The sequence below is a fragment of the Mirounga angustirostris genome, unplaced genomic scaffold (genome assembly GCF_029215605.1).
Source record: "Mirounga angustirostris isolate CCGP_5_RB_7025 unplaced genomic scaffold, mMirAng1.0.hap1 SCAF_8, whole genome shotgun sequence".
Taxonomy (NCBI): Eukaryota; Metazoa; Chordata; class Mammalia; order Carnivora; family Phocidae; genus Mirounga; species Mirounga angustirostris.
In genome coordinates this window covers 77,219,853-77,236,941 of record NW_026991716.1, presented here as the reverse complement: position 1 = coordinate 77,236,941, position 17,089 = coordinate 77,219,853, and the positions used below count along the sequence as shown (strand labels likewise).

At 42.1% G+C, this 17,089-nt stretch overlaps 1 protein-coding gene across 11 annotated transcripts in view; it reads left to right on the top strand.

Annotated features, from left to right (window-relative positions):
• The window catches only part of BACH2 (BTB domain and CNC homolog 2), a 350,221-nt gene that overhangs the window by 87,207 nt on the left and 245,925 nt on the right, over positions 1–17,089 (top strand). For 6 of the 11 annotated variants that reach the window (XM_064597882.1, XM_064597884.1, XM_054505470.2 and 3 more), the window contains one exon: positions 8,313–8,420. In XM_064597882.1, the coding sequence (XP_064453952.1) occupies positions 8,412–8,420 (9 nt within the window). In that variant the 5' untranslated portion in view covers positions 8,313–8,411. Of the gene's footprint in view, positions 1–8,307; positions 8,421–17,089 lie in introns of all 11 variants that reach the window. The other 5 variants (XM_064597881.1, XM_064597883.1, XM_064597879.1 and 2 more) reach the window with 1 other exon arrangement.

The following is a 17,089-nucleotide window of genomic DNA, read 5'->3' as shown; positions in this document are numbered from 1 at the left end:
GAGGACAGCCCTGGTCGTGTGCGGAAAGAGCAGTCGCGTACTGGGAGGTGATCGCTTCCTTGCGAAGCTGCCTGCGCGGGGGATGCGTGGCTACCCTTAGGCTCTTCCTCACCCAATGTCGCTCTGCTGTGGGATGAGTTAGGGTGTGAGTCACAACAAGGTAGCATATGCTCCAAAGAACAGATTTCTGGCTCTAGCCTGACTTATAGCCAAATGGCCATCTATGGGACCCTAAATACGGCAGAATCGACTTTAGGGAACCCCAAACTGGATATTTCCGGCAGAATACTGTAGACTGAGCTGGTGCAGCCCGACCCACTTCTAGCCCCCTATGCGCACCCCATCCACCCAGAACAGTCCTTAGGTATGTTGGATAATAGTGAGAACTTACAAGGGAAATTCCCATGTGCCAGAAGACATTCATGCCACAGGCCTGTGAGTGACCCAGACCTGGCCGTAGGCTCTAGAGTCTAAGGGCTGTGATAGTTCTACTCCCATGGGAACTGTTTGCCAAAGGGGCAGGTAGAATTCCCTCTAGAGTCTGTGTCAGGCTTTGAGTGTGTGTGTTTGGGATATGGTGATGGGAGATGGAAACGCAAGGTTACATCGTTTGAAGAGCTATAAGGGTCTGCGGTTCCACTACCTGCGTAGTACAGGAACTTCTGCTGTTTTGACATAGACACTAAGCTGGTTTGAGAGCACTGAAAGCTGTAGGGCTCTGGTAGAAGTGAACACTAGACCCCTCTGGACAGGTTAACCACCCAGGACGTTGTGGTTCCCTCAACGAGAACAAGCCACAAGAAGGAGAAGCTGGTAGTGGGAAGTACAGAATTAGAGCCTCAGGAAAGCAGAGATTAACAAACAGTGAATCCCCGAGACTGCTTTTGACAAGGGCCCATCCTGCCAATTTGAGCTTTCTTCTGAGGATTAATGAAAGTCTCCTCCCAGAGGAACAAGGCATTACACCCAATCTGGCTTACTAAGCATATGAGTTTCAGTTGTAAGCACTAGCCCCCAGTAAGGCAGTCGCCCCTCATTACACTTGTCCTCAAGGTGTTCTTGAGAATATTTAAATTCCTTCCTTGGAAACCTTTTTTGGAGAGATAGCTGGCCCCTTTGAGCTTCTGTAAAGAGATACCTTTCTAGCTATTTCTCTTGTCATTGGTTCCTTTTCAGTGGGTCATTCTGAAGTAACCCGCTAACTAGGTTTTCTGTTAAATTATTTTAGCTTCTCAGCAAATCACAGGAAATGTGTTTGCCTGAATTGTTAAGCAAATTCCTCAAGGGAGAAGGAAGCTGGGATCGTTTGAAGGTCTCTGGGATTTCTCTTTAAAATCAAAGAAACCCGGGAGTAGTCAGGCATGGTTGGTAAAGCGTCTTAGATGAATACAAGTTGGCCTTCTCAACCATAGTGGACAAATGGATAGGGGATTGCCTGGGTCTCTGGGCCGCCACCAAGTACACCCCATGCAGTGAAATGCAGTGTTGGCAAACATGAACTTAGGATGCTAAAGCGAAAGCAGGCTCCTTTATTTATTAATAGGGTGATGAAATCTCTTACGTTTAATTTTTTTCTGCTGAGGCACACACAGGGCCCCCCAAAGTACCCTCTTGACCTAAAAGCAATGCCATACGTCTCAAGAGAAAATTCTTCAGTATTTTATTCTTAATTTGGACCTGGTTTTCTTCTTTTAGTCTAAAAATATTCTGGCCAAATGAGGAGTAGATATACATATTGACGTTAAAGCATCAGAAGAAGATAAGTGGAAATAGGCTCAATTGGTGCCGGACTTAAGGAAGATCTTCCTGAACGTTTGTCCTAGTGAGGGCTGTTATAACAGAACACCACAGACCGAGTGGCTTAAACGACGGTTTATTTCTCACAGTGCTGGAAGCTGGGAAGTCCAAGATCAAGGTGCCAGCCCATTTGGTCCTAGTGAGAGATCTCTTGCAGAGGGTTGACTTCCTGGTATATCGCACACAGCAGGGGGATGGGGAGAGATAAAGAGTGCACATACATGCAAGTTCTCTCGTGTCTCTTCTCACAATGGCACTGATCCCATCATGAGAGCTCCACCCTCATGACCTCATCTAAACCTAATTACCTCCCCAAAGCCCTGTCTCTTAATACCAGCACATTGGGAATTAGGCAATATATGAATTGGGGGGCGGCGGTATAAACATTCAGTCCTTAACAACATTATGTAACAACATTATAATTAAATTTTGCATATGTTGAAAGCCTATTGTGTGTAGAGCATTGGGACAGGTGCTGGCTCTTTGGTCATAAAACAGATATCTTCCCTTAGAATACTTAGAATCCAGTAGGATGGTTGAGAGGTAAACTCCTATGTGTGATTACAAGCAGAATGAGGTGGTGCTGAATAGTGATGGGAAACGGGAGGGGAAGGGCCTCATGTCTTTTTAACACCATGCATTGAATTCTTTCTTCATATTATTCCATTTAATCTTCAAAACAATCTTAGGACATACAAAGAATTTGCCCCAATTTTATGGATAAAGGAGGAAGGACTCACACGGAGGGTTACTAACTTGCTGAAATCACATGCGAAGAGGCAGAGTTGATACTCAGGTGGAGCAGCTTGGTTCCTAAGTCCTACTTGGCCCACTCTCCTGGAGGGCATGCTGCCCCCAGTGAAGCCACAGTGGTACAGCCCTGGAGGGGTCAGGAGACAGATTGGGAGCCTCCAGCCCTGGAGATTTAAAGAAACATTCCCCGGACTTAAATGAAAAGTGTATGATAGAAGATACAAAGCCAACCAAATCCAACCCCTATGGGATTTCCAAAATGCCAACATAAATTGCCAACATTAAACAAGCTCATGATTTTACATTGTCTCTCCATTTTCCGGCTTTCTTGAATATCAGAAGTTCTGGGAAATTGTGCCTTGTTCCTACTTTCCTGGAGGTGAGTAGCAGACCCTCCAGGCCTCTCTACTTCACATTGTCTTCTCTGGCCTGACCATTCCTTCATCTTATTCTTTCTTGACTCCCGTAGGCATCGGAATCTGTGTCCCCTGGTTTACATAGTCACCCAGGCAGGAGGAGTAGGCTGAGCCAGGTAACCCCTTGGGAGTTCTATATCCTGCCTTTAATTAAGATATTCCTAAATTACTGAGTAACTAAAAAATGACCCTTTATAGGGTGATAGCCCTGAATCTAAACACTAGATATCCTATGTATGATTTCATAAAGTAGAGGAAACCCTTGACGCGTGTGCGAAGTAATCCTCTTGAAGGCGATGGACATGCTATCACTTGGCATTCTTACTGCACCTCATCTGTCTCCCCGGGCACTGTTTTCATGCTACCAGCAGTGTCTCTCTTTTTTATAACTTATAATCCTCTCATTTCCTCTTCCTTATCACCATTTCTTGTAGAACCATTGGTCACATGCTAGTCGAAATTTCAGTACATTATCAAATTGTGTAGCCTATCCTTGGGGAAGAAAGCCTCTCGCGATGCTTGATGGGAAGATGCTCTCATTCTTCTGACTTGGGCTGTTTGTTTTCCATGGCATACTGTGAAAGCAGGGCATGGGGGCAAGGCAGGATGGCAAATGTTGTTCCGTCTCTTGGGGCAAAACCATGTTATGGCATGTTTGCTGCCTACATGTGAGGATGGCAAGAACACCAGGGTCCTGAAGAACCAGAGACATATGTTAGCTGTGACTTTGAGGATGGAGAGGGGCCTGCGGGGAGCTCCTCAGGGAGCTCTGCTCTGATTCCTCTGCTGCTTCTTCAGAAAGAAAGGAAGGAGCCAGCCATGTGGGAGGTTATGTGTGCCTGTGGGGAAGGGGACAGGGGTCCGTTTGTTGCTCTACCTTTGGATCCTTTAACCCCAGCACCATGCTCCTTATTGTGCAAGAGAGAGATTGAACTGTCTGTAATAAAATGGTCTTAAATTTATCCAGTCTTGTACAAGGATTCCATCCAATTGAAGGTTGTTAAGATTTTACTCCAGAGACATGTAAATTATTCCAACTCATAAAAACAGAGGTGGGAGAGTATTAGGGATATATCTCTCATCTGTTTGTCTGATTTCCCAAGCTCCTAAGTCCTAGATTTAGAGAATTTCCTCTAAACTTTTGTCATCGTGTCTTTTCCCTTTTCTCTCCAAACCCTGTTTGTCTCTTTATGACTTTGCTTAATCCTTCCTCACAAATTCTTGGGTCCTCATGCTTGAGCCCCCTACCTACCTAGGCGGCTGGATTTGGTGGTAGGAGAGACGTAACAAGAGGCCATTTCACAGACTGACGTCAGAGTTCGTTATATCTAAAAGCCATGAGACCATTAACCTTATAGTGACGCGCTTGCTCCTAGGGGCCTGTTTCCCATAGGAGTGCCTGAGCAGCACAGCTTTGCCTTATATGACAGGAGTCTTCTAGAATGAACATCTTGGGAGGGGGTGGGGGAGTTGAAGTGGGGAGAAAAGCCCAGCTCATCATACTCCATTCTGTATCGGCAGTATTAGTTGCATATTCAAGGGCTAAAAAATAGCACTACGCGCACACACACACACACAGCCCATTGACACGTTTAAGAGTGTCGAGAGTGGGACGCCTGGGTGGCTCAGTCGGTTAAGCGTCTGCTTTCGGCTCAGGTCATGATCCCAGGGTCCTGGGATCGAGTCCCGCATCAGGCTCCCTGCTCCGCGGGGAGCCTGCTTCTCCCTCTGCCTCTGTCTCTCTGTCTCTCATGAATAAATAAATAAAATCTTAAAAAAAAAAAAAAAGAGTGTCAAGAGTAAGAATAAATACTTTAAAGAGCACTCTCGTGAGAGTAGGGAGACTAGAGTAAAGTTGGCTTATGCTGTTCTCACCCTACCTCTGTCGCACATTATCAGTGATCCAGGGAAAATAGATTTTTTTCTGTGGCAGGTGGAGGCTGATGGTAAATAAACAGTGGAGAAACAGGTAAGCCCGGTCTTAACTTTACTCCGGCTCCACTTGCTGACACCCAGAGAAGCTGTAGGATGTGGTGGTGTCACCAGGAGCCCGAGTCTCTCCGTGTCTCTTCTGTTAGTGAGGACCTGGCTGGTGAGGGGCACTTGTCTGCATCACTGAACCTGTCTCTAGGTGTCTTGGTTTGCTTACTGCGCTTTCATTTTCTTCTCTCTTTGTAGCCTTCACTTTTTCTGTCATTCTCTTTTTGATTTCTTCTTGCCTTGTCTCTACTTTTCTGCTTACTCACCCTTCTAGCCACCTAGAAAGACGAATTACATTTCATTAACCTTTCCAAAGCCTAAGGTTGACCACAGGCTTGTTGCCCATTGAGCCAACTCTGTTAGGATCAACTGAGTGGAAGTCACACGTTAGCTTCTGGGATTGACTTTCTCCAGGCACCCTTTGAAGGTATCTGTACTTGCCTTTTGTTTAGTATCAGAGGAATCCAACTTTGCGAATGATTAAAAAGAAACACTGAAAAATAGAATAAAGAAGAAAACTCCCTTAATTCCACCATGGTAATGCATGTATCTTTTCCCCTAATGCTTTATATTTAAGACGTAATCTCCTTTTTTAAGCTGTGGATTTCTCTAAACTTCTAAATGGAATTGGCTGTAAAACAACCAGGTTCTCTCTGTTTCAAAGGAAATTTAAAGTACTTGATAGAACAAGGCCAGTCTTTTTGGTTGCTGGCCAAAGCAAACTGACCCAATTTCTAAAACTGTCATCTGTTTGCTGAGGTGTTTTTCGTTAATGATGGGTGTGTGTGTGTGTGTGTGTGTGTGTGTGTGTGTGTGTGTGTGGTGTTATCAGGAGAGGTATTTTACTTGTAGGCTTCGTACATATTTTAATTCTGTAGTATCTTGAAATGAAGCCACCTGAAGCCCAGGGTCTACTGCCTATGACAGCATGACTAAGAAGAATTCTTTTACTTCTCTCAATCTGGTTTCCTGATTTAAAAAACTACCACTCAGATCCGTATCAGTACTAACTGAGAGTATTAATATAGAAGTGCGTTGTGCAATTTTGAGCACTATACAGCTGTAAGATAGTCTTAACAATATTTTTCTAAAAGATTTACCATCCTGGGTATTAAAAGATTTTCCTTTTTTAAAAAACCCCAAAGGCAGTCTGCAATGATTATCAATATTGTGTTGAAGATTGTACGTTAAGAGTCCACATCATCCTAGGCTCTGTGAGAGCAAAGAAAAAAATCGACTGATAGTATTTATTAAGAACTTTCTATGTGATTAATATTTCCCTCAAAGAGTTTGTATTTTGACTTTGTTGTAGAACCGATGTATGTGAAAATAATGTTAAGAATACTTGGGATGGTGGGGGGCCCAGGGGAGGCTCCATAATGACTTTAGTGCTGACTGCATACCCAAGTTCTGAGGGAATGGGGACTGTGTCATGATTGGAACTGGGTGGAATTTCCTTGGGGAAATTATGTTCAAGAATCCTTGTCTGTTTATTATTCTTGTGCCCACCTTTCCTGTGTTGATACCAGTGTATACATTTTAATGGAATTGTGACATCAGGCATCTGTGCAAGGCATTTGGATACGTCTCCAGGTAAGGTACTGGGCTGTAGGCTTTAAGTGGATTGAATTACATGTATTAAATAGGAAACAGCATGTATAGGGTTCTCCTTTGAAACAGAAATGTATTAGCATCTGCTTCCGGAATTCAAAAAGCAAAAGTTACATGCATAATTTTCTTTCAGTCATTATAAGATTGGTTAGAATTAGATACTGAATTTTCTTGACTTTGAAGCCGCAACCGATGACCCAGGCACACAAGACATCGAGTACATCAGGCACTGACGGGTATTTGGATGTATTTAGGCTACAAAGTCAGAATTCCGGGGTCTCTCCATGCTCTGCATCATTCTTAAAATATGTTATTGCTATGACTGAATGTGGTATTTTCTTTGGAATCTATGCGTCTCAAATAGCCAGGGGGTTATCTGCAATTTCCTCTCCCTATCTTCTGATTTGTACAAGGAATTTAGTAATACTATGTTCACAAAATAATAATGTGCGTGGAGTAGGAGTTTATCTTTTGAAAATATAAATTACAAAGCCATTTTCTTAATGGTGAAAGATGTTAATGTGGGGAATATAGCCTCGGACTTCTCTGTGTTCTCGATTCGGCAGACATGCCAGGACCTCTGGTCATTCACCCCCAGCCAAAGCCTGAGTGCTAAGAACTAAAGGTGATTATGATTAGTGGGATTATGGCTACTTTTTTCTTTTCCTATTGAACATTTTCTGTATCATTATTATATTATTATTAAAAAGAATATATATTTAAAAGCACTGCCATTCCATTTAAACCTGTAATTCTAGTCTTTATGGAAAGGTTCAGATATAAAAATCCTTCCTAGATGCAACCAGAAAAAGTAACACAGAAAAAAAGGTGATTATAAGGAACCTTACAATGTTTGGTTCTCCTCTCAAATTCACCCATAAACATCTTCCAGAGAAAAGACTATAAATCTAATTAAGTGGTTGAAGATATTTTCTTTCTTTATTTTTCTTTAATATTTGATACATCAAGAACTCTGGAGCCATTTTACTCTAAAATGTCATTCGAGTAAATCAAAAAGCCTCCCTAAATAATCCATCTGAGGGGATGTTGAATCATCTGGTTCATTTGGCTCATGGAAAACTGACCTCCTGAATTCCCTTCTGGTAGGAGCTCTATGGAAGGTCCTATCTATTAAGCCCTGACAGTGGTGTAGTCAGTCTTCAGCAAATGCCTGTCTCTTCCTTGTAGGTGGCAGGGAAGGCACTGAGATCAGCACAGAGTAAGTACTGCTCACATGCCAGATCCTCTCCCTTCCCAAGGAGGCCAAAGCCTGAGCGGGAAACTTTTAAATAAGTGACCTGTCTGGCTTATTGATCACTATGTCCTCAGTACCCTGCACTTAGTAAGGACTGAGGAAATAGTTACTGAATGAATGTTCTTGTTCTGCTGTGTCGGTAGTCATTCTGAGCATGTGATATCCAGCTTTTCCTTGGCCACTGGCATGTCTAGTGTCTGTGATCTCAAGACTTCTGATTTGAATCTCTAGACCTGGACTGTCCGGTAGGATAGCCACCAACCACATGTGGCTATTTACATTTAAATTTAATTAAAATTACATAAAATTTAAAATTCAGCCCTTAGTTGCACTAGCCACATCTCAAGTGATCAGTAGCCACATGTGGCTAGGAGCTACCATATTGAATAGTGCAGGCATGGAGCATTGCCATCATGGCAGAAAGTTCCACTGGACACAGGACTACTCTGTGTCTTCCTGAGCGCCAGCTGATGGATATCCTCTTTGTGTTTGCAGTGCAGCTGTCTGCTTCAGGAAGTGAGGTCTACAGCAACGAGGAGAATCTTCAAGAGCTGCCTCGCACTGTGACATGTCTGAGCCCTTACTCCAGTCCCTGCAGCATGAACAAGGTAAGAGATACTTTGGGGAGTCAGCCTTTGTGTCTTCTTTATGGGACCATGATTTTTCTGGGTACATAATGCCTTTCCACAGTGTGAGGAGGTTGCTTCTCCTGCCACAAGCATTCCAGAGGTTGGAGAGCTGTGTTACCCCAGCGAGTAGTGTTTATAGGCAGGGTCCCAAGAGGTGGTGGCCACACTGTGGTTGTAATAATCTTCCAGATGTGTCACTATGTTTGTCAGAGGCTTCTGAGTGGCTGAAATACTGGTTGTTAATATAACTGCCTTGGCATAAATATTGGAAGATTGAGTCTCTGGAGCCAGACTACCTGGGTTTAAATATCAGCTCTTCCATATGCTAGCTTTGATGACCTTGGGCAAGTGGCTTAACTTTTCTGTGCCTCAGTTTCCTCATCTGTAAAATGCTGATGATAACAGTACTTGCCTCACAGGGTTGTTAAAAGGATGAACATGAGAGAATATGTGCACCAGTGTTTAATATAGTACCTATCTATATTACAAGTATTTGATAAATATTTGCTGTTGTTTTTGATGTTGAGGACACTGTTGTCCCTTAGAAGTTGTTGCAGGAGAACCTTAGGTGCATCTGCAACATTTCCATTTATTCCTTGATTGACTCAGCAAGTAGTAATTGATTACCAGATGGGCACTCAAGGATGAACAATGAATGAGGCTTAGGTTTTGTCTGCAGCAGGTGACAGGCTTAGGGATAGTGTGGCTAGTGTTTTAATGAGATATGTACCAGAAACTCTGGAAGCACAGAAGCAATAGCCAACTTTGGGAGATATGGAAAGGACTTTAGAGTAGGTGACATTTTGAGTCAGATCCTGAATGATAAATGGTCATTTCTTAGACACAGAAGTAGGGCAGGGCATTCCAGGTAAAGGAAACAGGCTATGTTTAGGCACAAAGCATATGAGAAAGTCTGGCATGTTTAGAGAACAAAGAACTTGGTACAGCAGGATATCTCAACACTGTTAACAATTTGAGCTGAGTAATTCTTTGTAGTGAGAGGCTGTCTTCCACATTGAAGGATATTCAATAGCATCCCCTTTCCCCCACTTCAGTCCTGACAACCAAAAACTTTCTCCCACATTGGCCAGTGTCCCTTAGGGGAACAAAAATATCCCCTGCTGAGAACCACTGCACTGGGGGAAGGTGGTAGATATGAGCCCAGAGAACGAGGTAAGGGTCCAATTCTGAGAGCCACTGAAGGATCTAATACAAGGGAGAGACATTTCCAGAGGCCTACAAGAAGAGGTAAATTATCACATTAGCCATGGGTTGTGGTGGAGTTAGCACTTTGAGACAGTGTGGTCTTCAAAAAGTATTATGGAATCCCTTTAAATGGGCTTTAAGAAAACCCATTTAGTTTGTTGAGAGTCTTTTACTAAGAACCCCTTCCCAGTGATGATTTTTCTGATGGCCATTTGTCTGGCCTTCTCGGGGTGTCTGCTTTACCCCCACTGGAAGAGACCAGAAAATAATAAGCAATTGTTTCTGAGAGATTTTCATTTGGCCAAGAGAAGGAAACCTTGTTCTGACCACCCCACCACCACCACCACCACTGGCTTAAATACTTAGCTTTAAGCAATCTTTGAGAGTCTTTGTGAGTTTCTGGAATACTGGAAAAGTACGGAGGTATTCCACCCCAAGGTCATGACTGGAGGGTGGGGAAGAGAGGAGTTGCCTCGCTGTGGTCATTGCAAACCTTGGCATCTGTTAGTTAGAGTTTGGTGTCCTGAAACTCGAAGACAACTCTTGGGAAATCTGAATGGCAGGCACAGTTTGCTATGACAGCCCAGCCCGAAGTTTCTCCAGGGCAACTGAAGACCTGATGTCAGGGTTTGGCTCTTGATAACGCAGCTGGGAACCAGATTCCGCAGACATTTCAAGTGTTTCAGTAGGTGTGTCTGTTGCTTGGGAAGGTGTGTTTTGCCTACGTGGCCCAATGAGTGCTTTATTTTATGTTATTTTAATTTAAAGTAGTGATTAAGCATGATGTGTAACCTTCATAGGTCAGCATTTTTCTTATGGTTTTCTTGGCATAAGACAAAGAATAGATCACCCTCTGGGGAGGAAATAGATCTCGGCGTAAATAAAACCAGACAATCATCTCATCAATTAGGACACGTAAGTTAGAATGTTGGAAATATTTTTGTGGGTGTGATTGATTTTCTAAGTAGATTTGTTCCTAGAAAGTTGGAGACTTTTGAATTGTGCGCTTTCCACTTCCTTGGACATACGCTGTCATAACTCTCCTTCCTTCCCAAACCCCAGCTCGCTTATGGGACACTTTAACTGGGGAGGTGTCAAGATGCAGGGTGGCACAGTATTCTAGGGTCCGGTGTGATTCCTGTGAAGCAATGGGGCGATTCTGATTGCTGTGAGGCACTGACATCTCTCTTTGGGGTTATTTAGAGATGACATCTCTAGAAAACAACCGGAAGGACCCCCATGGCACAAGGGCTTGACCGTTTGACCAATTTAACCAGGCTAACCTGATAGTCAGTGAACTGCTGTCCACCAAGTAGGGGCTTCATTCCTCATATTCTTGAACCTCTATCTGTGGCAGAGTTTGGGGTCACAGCAGGAAGGGGTGCAGTTCCAGGCCTCACACAGCTAGCACACTGGTGCATTTGTATATAAATAAGATTTCTACAGAGCGGATATCCTCACGTTTATTCACCTTTTTAGTATTATAAACAGGCTTGAATGGTTGTTCATTTGGGGCTTTATGTTCTAGCCTTGCATGTTAAAGAGATTGTGGGTGCACAGGTTTCCCCAGGGTTCTCCTTCTCCCTGGCTCTCGTGCACACTTGGAGACCCATCTTTGCAGTTTCCATACTCTCCTTAGATCTTTTTGCAAGCGCTGACTTTCCGATCTTTATGTTGATCCAAAACTTTATAATCAGGATTTAACTTTAAATTTATCAAAAGTTTTTGTCCTCTCTACTTTCTCAGGCATTCTCTTTTTTTTTTTTTTTTTTTTTTTTTAAGATTTTATTTATTTGACAGAGAGAGACATAGCAAGAGAGGGAACACAAGCAGGGGGAGTGGGAGAGGGACAAGCAGGCTTCCCGCTGAGCAGGGAGCCCGATGCGGGGCTCAGTCCCAGGATCCTGGGATCATGACCTGAGCCGAAGGCAGACGCTTAACGACTGAGCCACCCAGGCGCCCCTCAGGCATTCTCTTGTTAATATGTATAAAGATAGATTATATGACACAAATTATTGCTAGTAAGAAGGGTTCATGTTTTATATCTGTGTTACTTATCTATTATCATGCTGTAAAGAAAGGATTTTAGTGTGTTACTTAAAAATCATAGCCAAATTGGAGGCACGTTGGACAGGATGGGATTTTGTAGAGGCCAGGGGGGCAGGAGGATGTGTATTCGGTACACACCACCTTGTAAGTTCACAGAGCCACACTCACAGGAACGGTGTTCCTCTCTTGAAAGCACCCTCTTCCTAGCAGCAGCCTTGGAATTACGATCTTAAACTCTTTCCCTTGTGGTCATCATTTTCATGAAGGCATATCACATGCTGTTGTCTACCTTGAATTTATGAGGACACTCCATCTGATGGAAAAATCCTCGATGTCTCCATTATTATACAGAATGCTCCCCTCCCCCACACAGTGAAAAGGAACCTTCTTGAGAATTGTTTCTTCCTTCTTATGTTCAAATAAAGCCAGATCTGATCGCTGTTGCTCCGGACAAATGCCATAGCATCAAATGAAGTAGAGCTGTGCCTCTTATCTCTCTTGGTGGGTGGATGCTACTGTTTTGCTTAATATCTACCCAGCAGAACTTTTTCTCTGAATATTTTACTGTGCCAGGTTTGAGGCAGTTTCACCTTTACACTCAGGTCAATATCTTTAGAGTCAACTAAAGAGTAAAACTGAAATTTAGTTTCTGCCTTCATTTAGAGTTTTTCTTACTTGGCACCTCCTTAATATGAAGCAGTGAAGTTCAGAACTCATTACCCCCAGCTCTCCACCTGGCATACACACGACTCTACTTGATTAAACATCAGCTTCTCCAACACACACTTACCAAGTGCGTACCATGTACCACACACTGCGCTTGTAGAACATCAGTGAACAAAATAAAGGTCTTTGTCATCCAGAGCTTCTGTTTTGGCCAAGGTAAGGAGAGTCATCTTATTTCAGAGGTTTACTATTTAAACATACACCTAACATTAAAACTTTTGCCATTTTAAATTTCTTTCACTTGAAGAGCAAGTTGAGAGAGCTACTGGATGCAATGTAGGGAATCGGTGAATAATAAACATAGATCTCTCTCTTCCCCTCTCTAGGACACTCTTGAAGGTTTCACCAAATGACTCATCTATATTCAAGGAGTCTCCACTCTCGTTTTTCTGCAGGCAGTGGCCTAGTCCCCCTTGTGACAGACTTGGAAGAAATATTGCACACATCAAAAACTAGTGACATGGAAGAAAATGCAAATAAAAATTAAATGATCTTGGAATAAGGAAGGCCTTATTAATTTCTAGTGGCAGAAATGATAAAGGAAGAGAATGTATTTGACTATAACCTCAAAATTTCTTTCCACCAAAAGGTGGTCTGAACTACTCTAAAGACAAAAGACACACCAGGGCAGTATTCCCAACATGTACGACAGAGAGTTAACTTAGCTAATTTAGTAAGAATTCTTACAAATTAATAAGATAAAGATGATCACTCTAATAGAAAAGGGGCAAAGAACAGAAAGATAAAACCAATAAATGAAGAAATATAATCAGTAAATGACAAATAAGAAAATGTTCAACCTCAGCAGTTATCAAAGAAATGCAAATTAAAACAATAAGGTGGCATTTTCTACCTATACTATTGATGAGGATTTGTAAAATGTACTCGGCGAAGGTAGGAAAGAGACTATCAGGATCTCTCAGACACAGTGGAAGAACACATTTCTCAAGGGAATTTAAACAATGTGTATCAAAGATTCAAAAATACACACATGTTTGACTCAGAAATTCCATTTCTAGAACAGTTACTCAAAGACAGTTGCCATGGGTGGGTACAAAAATTGAGCCAAGGTGTCCATCGCATATTATGATAATAGCAATTTTTAGAAGGTAATAATTGTAGTATACAACCATACAATAAAAACACCAGGGAGGGATGGAGGAATATTTAATGTCATAAAAAGGTGTTTTAAGTACATTGTGGAGAAGGCAAGTTACATAACAATATGTACAGTTTGGTCATTATTTCCTTTTTCAAAAAACATACATGTCTGCACATACACATCAAAATGTTAAGAGCATTATCTTCTTTTTGCTTGTATGTTCTAAATTTCTTTAGCAATGCACATTCTTTTGTACTAAAAATAATATATAAAAAAGACACCAGGTTATATTTAAGATACGAACTTCACTGTATTTTTAGATATACATGATAGGATGTTGCCCAGAATGTTAGCAGTGGTTTTCCTAGAGGATGGATACATGGTATGTATTTGTTTTTCTTATGTTAAAAAATACTTTTCTGTATTTTCAACTTTCCCACAATAAGTATTTATATATGTGATTAACAATCAGAAAAAAAGCAAGTATTTTAAAATAAATACCACTTTAGCTGTTTTGCATTTGAGGTACAACTGGATAAAGATATTTAGTGGACAGATAGAAAAAGAGAGCCCTTGGTCAAAACAGAGATTTAAACATGGGAGTGATTCTATGTGACATATTACCAGGAAGGAGCTTTTTAATGTGCTAATGGTTTGGGGGCAGGGGTAAGTAGAGCAATACTCTAGAAAATGATACTGTCCTTTGATTCAGTGACTCAAAACTTTTAAATGGAATGACATCCTGTTACTCAATAGGTGTCATTTCTTCATCCAGCTGTTCAAAAGACTTTGCTGATGTATACACATTTAGACCAGTGCTTCTCGAACTATGGTTTGGGAATGCCTGGGGAGCCCACTCATAGGCCACCTTCAAGGTCAAGACTACGTTCATAATAATATTAAGACTTTTTTTTTTTTTTGCCTTTTCCACTCTCTCTTGAGTAAACAGTACAGTTTTTCAAGAGGCTACATGGCATCCCGTGAAAAAAATCCAAAATGCCTCAGTTTTAATTTTTAAGATGGCAAACATTGGTAGAAATAATTGACGTAAACAAAAGCTCTTTTGGGTCTGCAGTAATATTTGAGCATGTCCTGAGATAGGAGTTTGAGAAGCAGTGAGCTAGACCGTGCCTATGTCCTGTGTCTGGCAGTCCTTACTCTAGGAAGAAGCTGGACCCGGAGCTCGGAGCAGTGAGTGCTCTGGACAATATAGCACATCTGTTCTCACCTACAAAACTGCACTTAGTCCTTATTTAAAAACAAAAGCCACAAAACCATTTTATAGAGTTTGTGAGACTAAATGGAACATTGTTGGCACAAGGCCGGGGTACCACCCGTGTTACATGTAAGTCAAATTCTGCTAAATGTGGGGTGTACAGAAATGGCAAAACTGGACCTCCATTCTCTTCCGTGTTCATCACACTAGGAAATTCAGTGAATTTTTGGGAAGAAAACAGGAATATAATTCCCTTCTGAGAGGTATGGGAGTACAAACTTAAATGTAATGTAGTAGATGTTTGATTTGGTATGAAGCAGGGAGAAGACAAATTTAAAAGAATTAACTGAATATGTTTAGACTTAGTTGTCTTTAAAATGTACGCACGAGGGGGTGCCTGGGTGGCTCAGTCAGTTAAGCAGCTGCCTTCGGCTCAGGTCATGATCCCAGGGTTCTGGGATCGAGTCCCATGTCAGGCTCCCTGCTCAGCACGGAGTCTGCTTCTCCCTCTGCCCCTCACCCCGCTCGTGCTCGCTTGCTCTCACTCTCTCTCTCGCTAATAAATAAATAAATAAATAAAATCTTTTAAAATAAAATAAAATAAAAAGTATGCACGTATACAACTCGTTTGTGCCAGTAAATACAGATAAAACATACAGGCTATTTGAGAAATGCTTCCTACTTTATGTGGAATTATCTCTTGATAATTTCTAGTCATTTCTACCATGGAAACAACATCAATGCTTTTATTTCAGTACCAAGGTCTCTCCCCCTTTCTGCTTCACAGAAACACAGTTCAGTTGGTCTCTGGGGTGCACAGCTCAACTCTGAATCTCAGAGAAGCTCATGGTGGAGCAGGGGTCAGTGCCTACTTCTCTGAGAAAGTCTTCATGGTGCAGGGTGTAAGTTGAAAGCCTGAACCTTTCTGTCCCGAGAAGTGGAGCATCAGATGAATAACGCACTGGATTCATGTGGATGTGACAGGGCCTTGACTTGAGGGTGGCGGTTGTCAGGGGCCTGACCTAACAGCTCCCAATCTTGTCAGAAAAAAGGAAGGAGAATCTGAACAGGTAGGAGGCAAATTAAGGCTTTGGAGTAGAAAGGCTGGACTTTTGGTTTAAGACCATAATGGCCCCACAGCAGGAGAAGAGATATGTTTTGACATGCCAGTAATATAATTTCAAGTCTGAGAGGCCTCGTTTTGAATCATGATAAGTCCTTTGAAATGTGGCCATAGCCACTGACCATAAAATAGGTTTCACTTGAAGGAAAGAGGACATTCAGTTTCACCTTGGTTTTTTCAGTGTTACCTCACACACATTGTGATTGTTGGTTTGGGAATCTTGTCTGTCCTTATTTCTTGCAGATTTAAAGAATACGCCTAGTATTTTCTTGATTCAAACAAGTTTTGCTTTTTTTTTTTTTTTTTTAATTGATGAACTGCCCCATGCCAGCCTTCATGTGGAGCTTTAATTAAATGTTGACTGAACTGGTGGGTTCTCGTTCTGCATCACCATGTCTGCATCACTAAGCCCACACAAGCCCATGGCATAATTAGACAGGTCCTTTGGGCACGTGATGTATGCTGTGACCCCTTTCTTTGATTCTGGTGCTGGCCGGGTCCCTGTAACAAAGAGGCCAGTGGATTCTGGCCTTTGTGACTCATGCAGCAGAACGCTTCTGTCTTCTAAGCCCTAACCCTGCCCTTTTTCTCTCAATTAGTAGGTCTTAATGGATACAATTAGGTTACATCCTATTTAGTTAATTGGTGATTGGAAACATGACTATTTAGGTACTTAATCTGTGGCTTGTCCATCTTTAGAATACTAACAAATAACTTGATTTGCCCGATTTTGTGAACATATCATCTCAAACGATGGTATTGCTGTGTATAAGGGGAAATGCATAACTGAGAGTTAATTCCAACCCAGCTAATTAATTTGACTACCTAATACTTTAAATTGCCCCTTTCCCCCTCCTTTTCTTATGGTACGGTGGTCTTCTAGTACGTAGCTCTTTGCTAGTATTCTTTCCAGCTTCCTTTTATCTTTTGTCTCTGTAAAATAATCCTAACATTGCTTTCTATGTTTTCAGAAAACATTGTACTTTTGAATATATTTGCATTGTTGGCTTCATTCTTTTTTTTTTTTTTTAAGATTTTATTTATTTATTTAAGAGAGACAGAGTGCGTGCAGGGAGAGGAGCAGAGGGGAAAGAGAGGGAAAGAATCCCAAGCAGACTCTGCGCTGAGCACAGAGCCCCTAAGCGGGGCTCGATCCCACAACGCTGAGATCATGACCCGAGCCAAAACGAAGAGTCGGATGCTCAGCCGACTGAGCTTCCCAGACA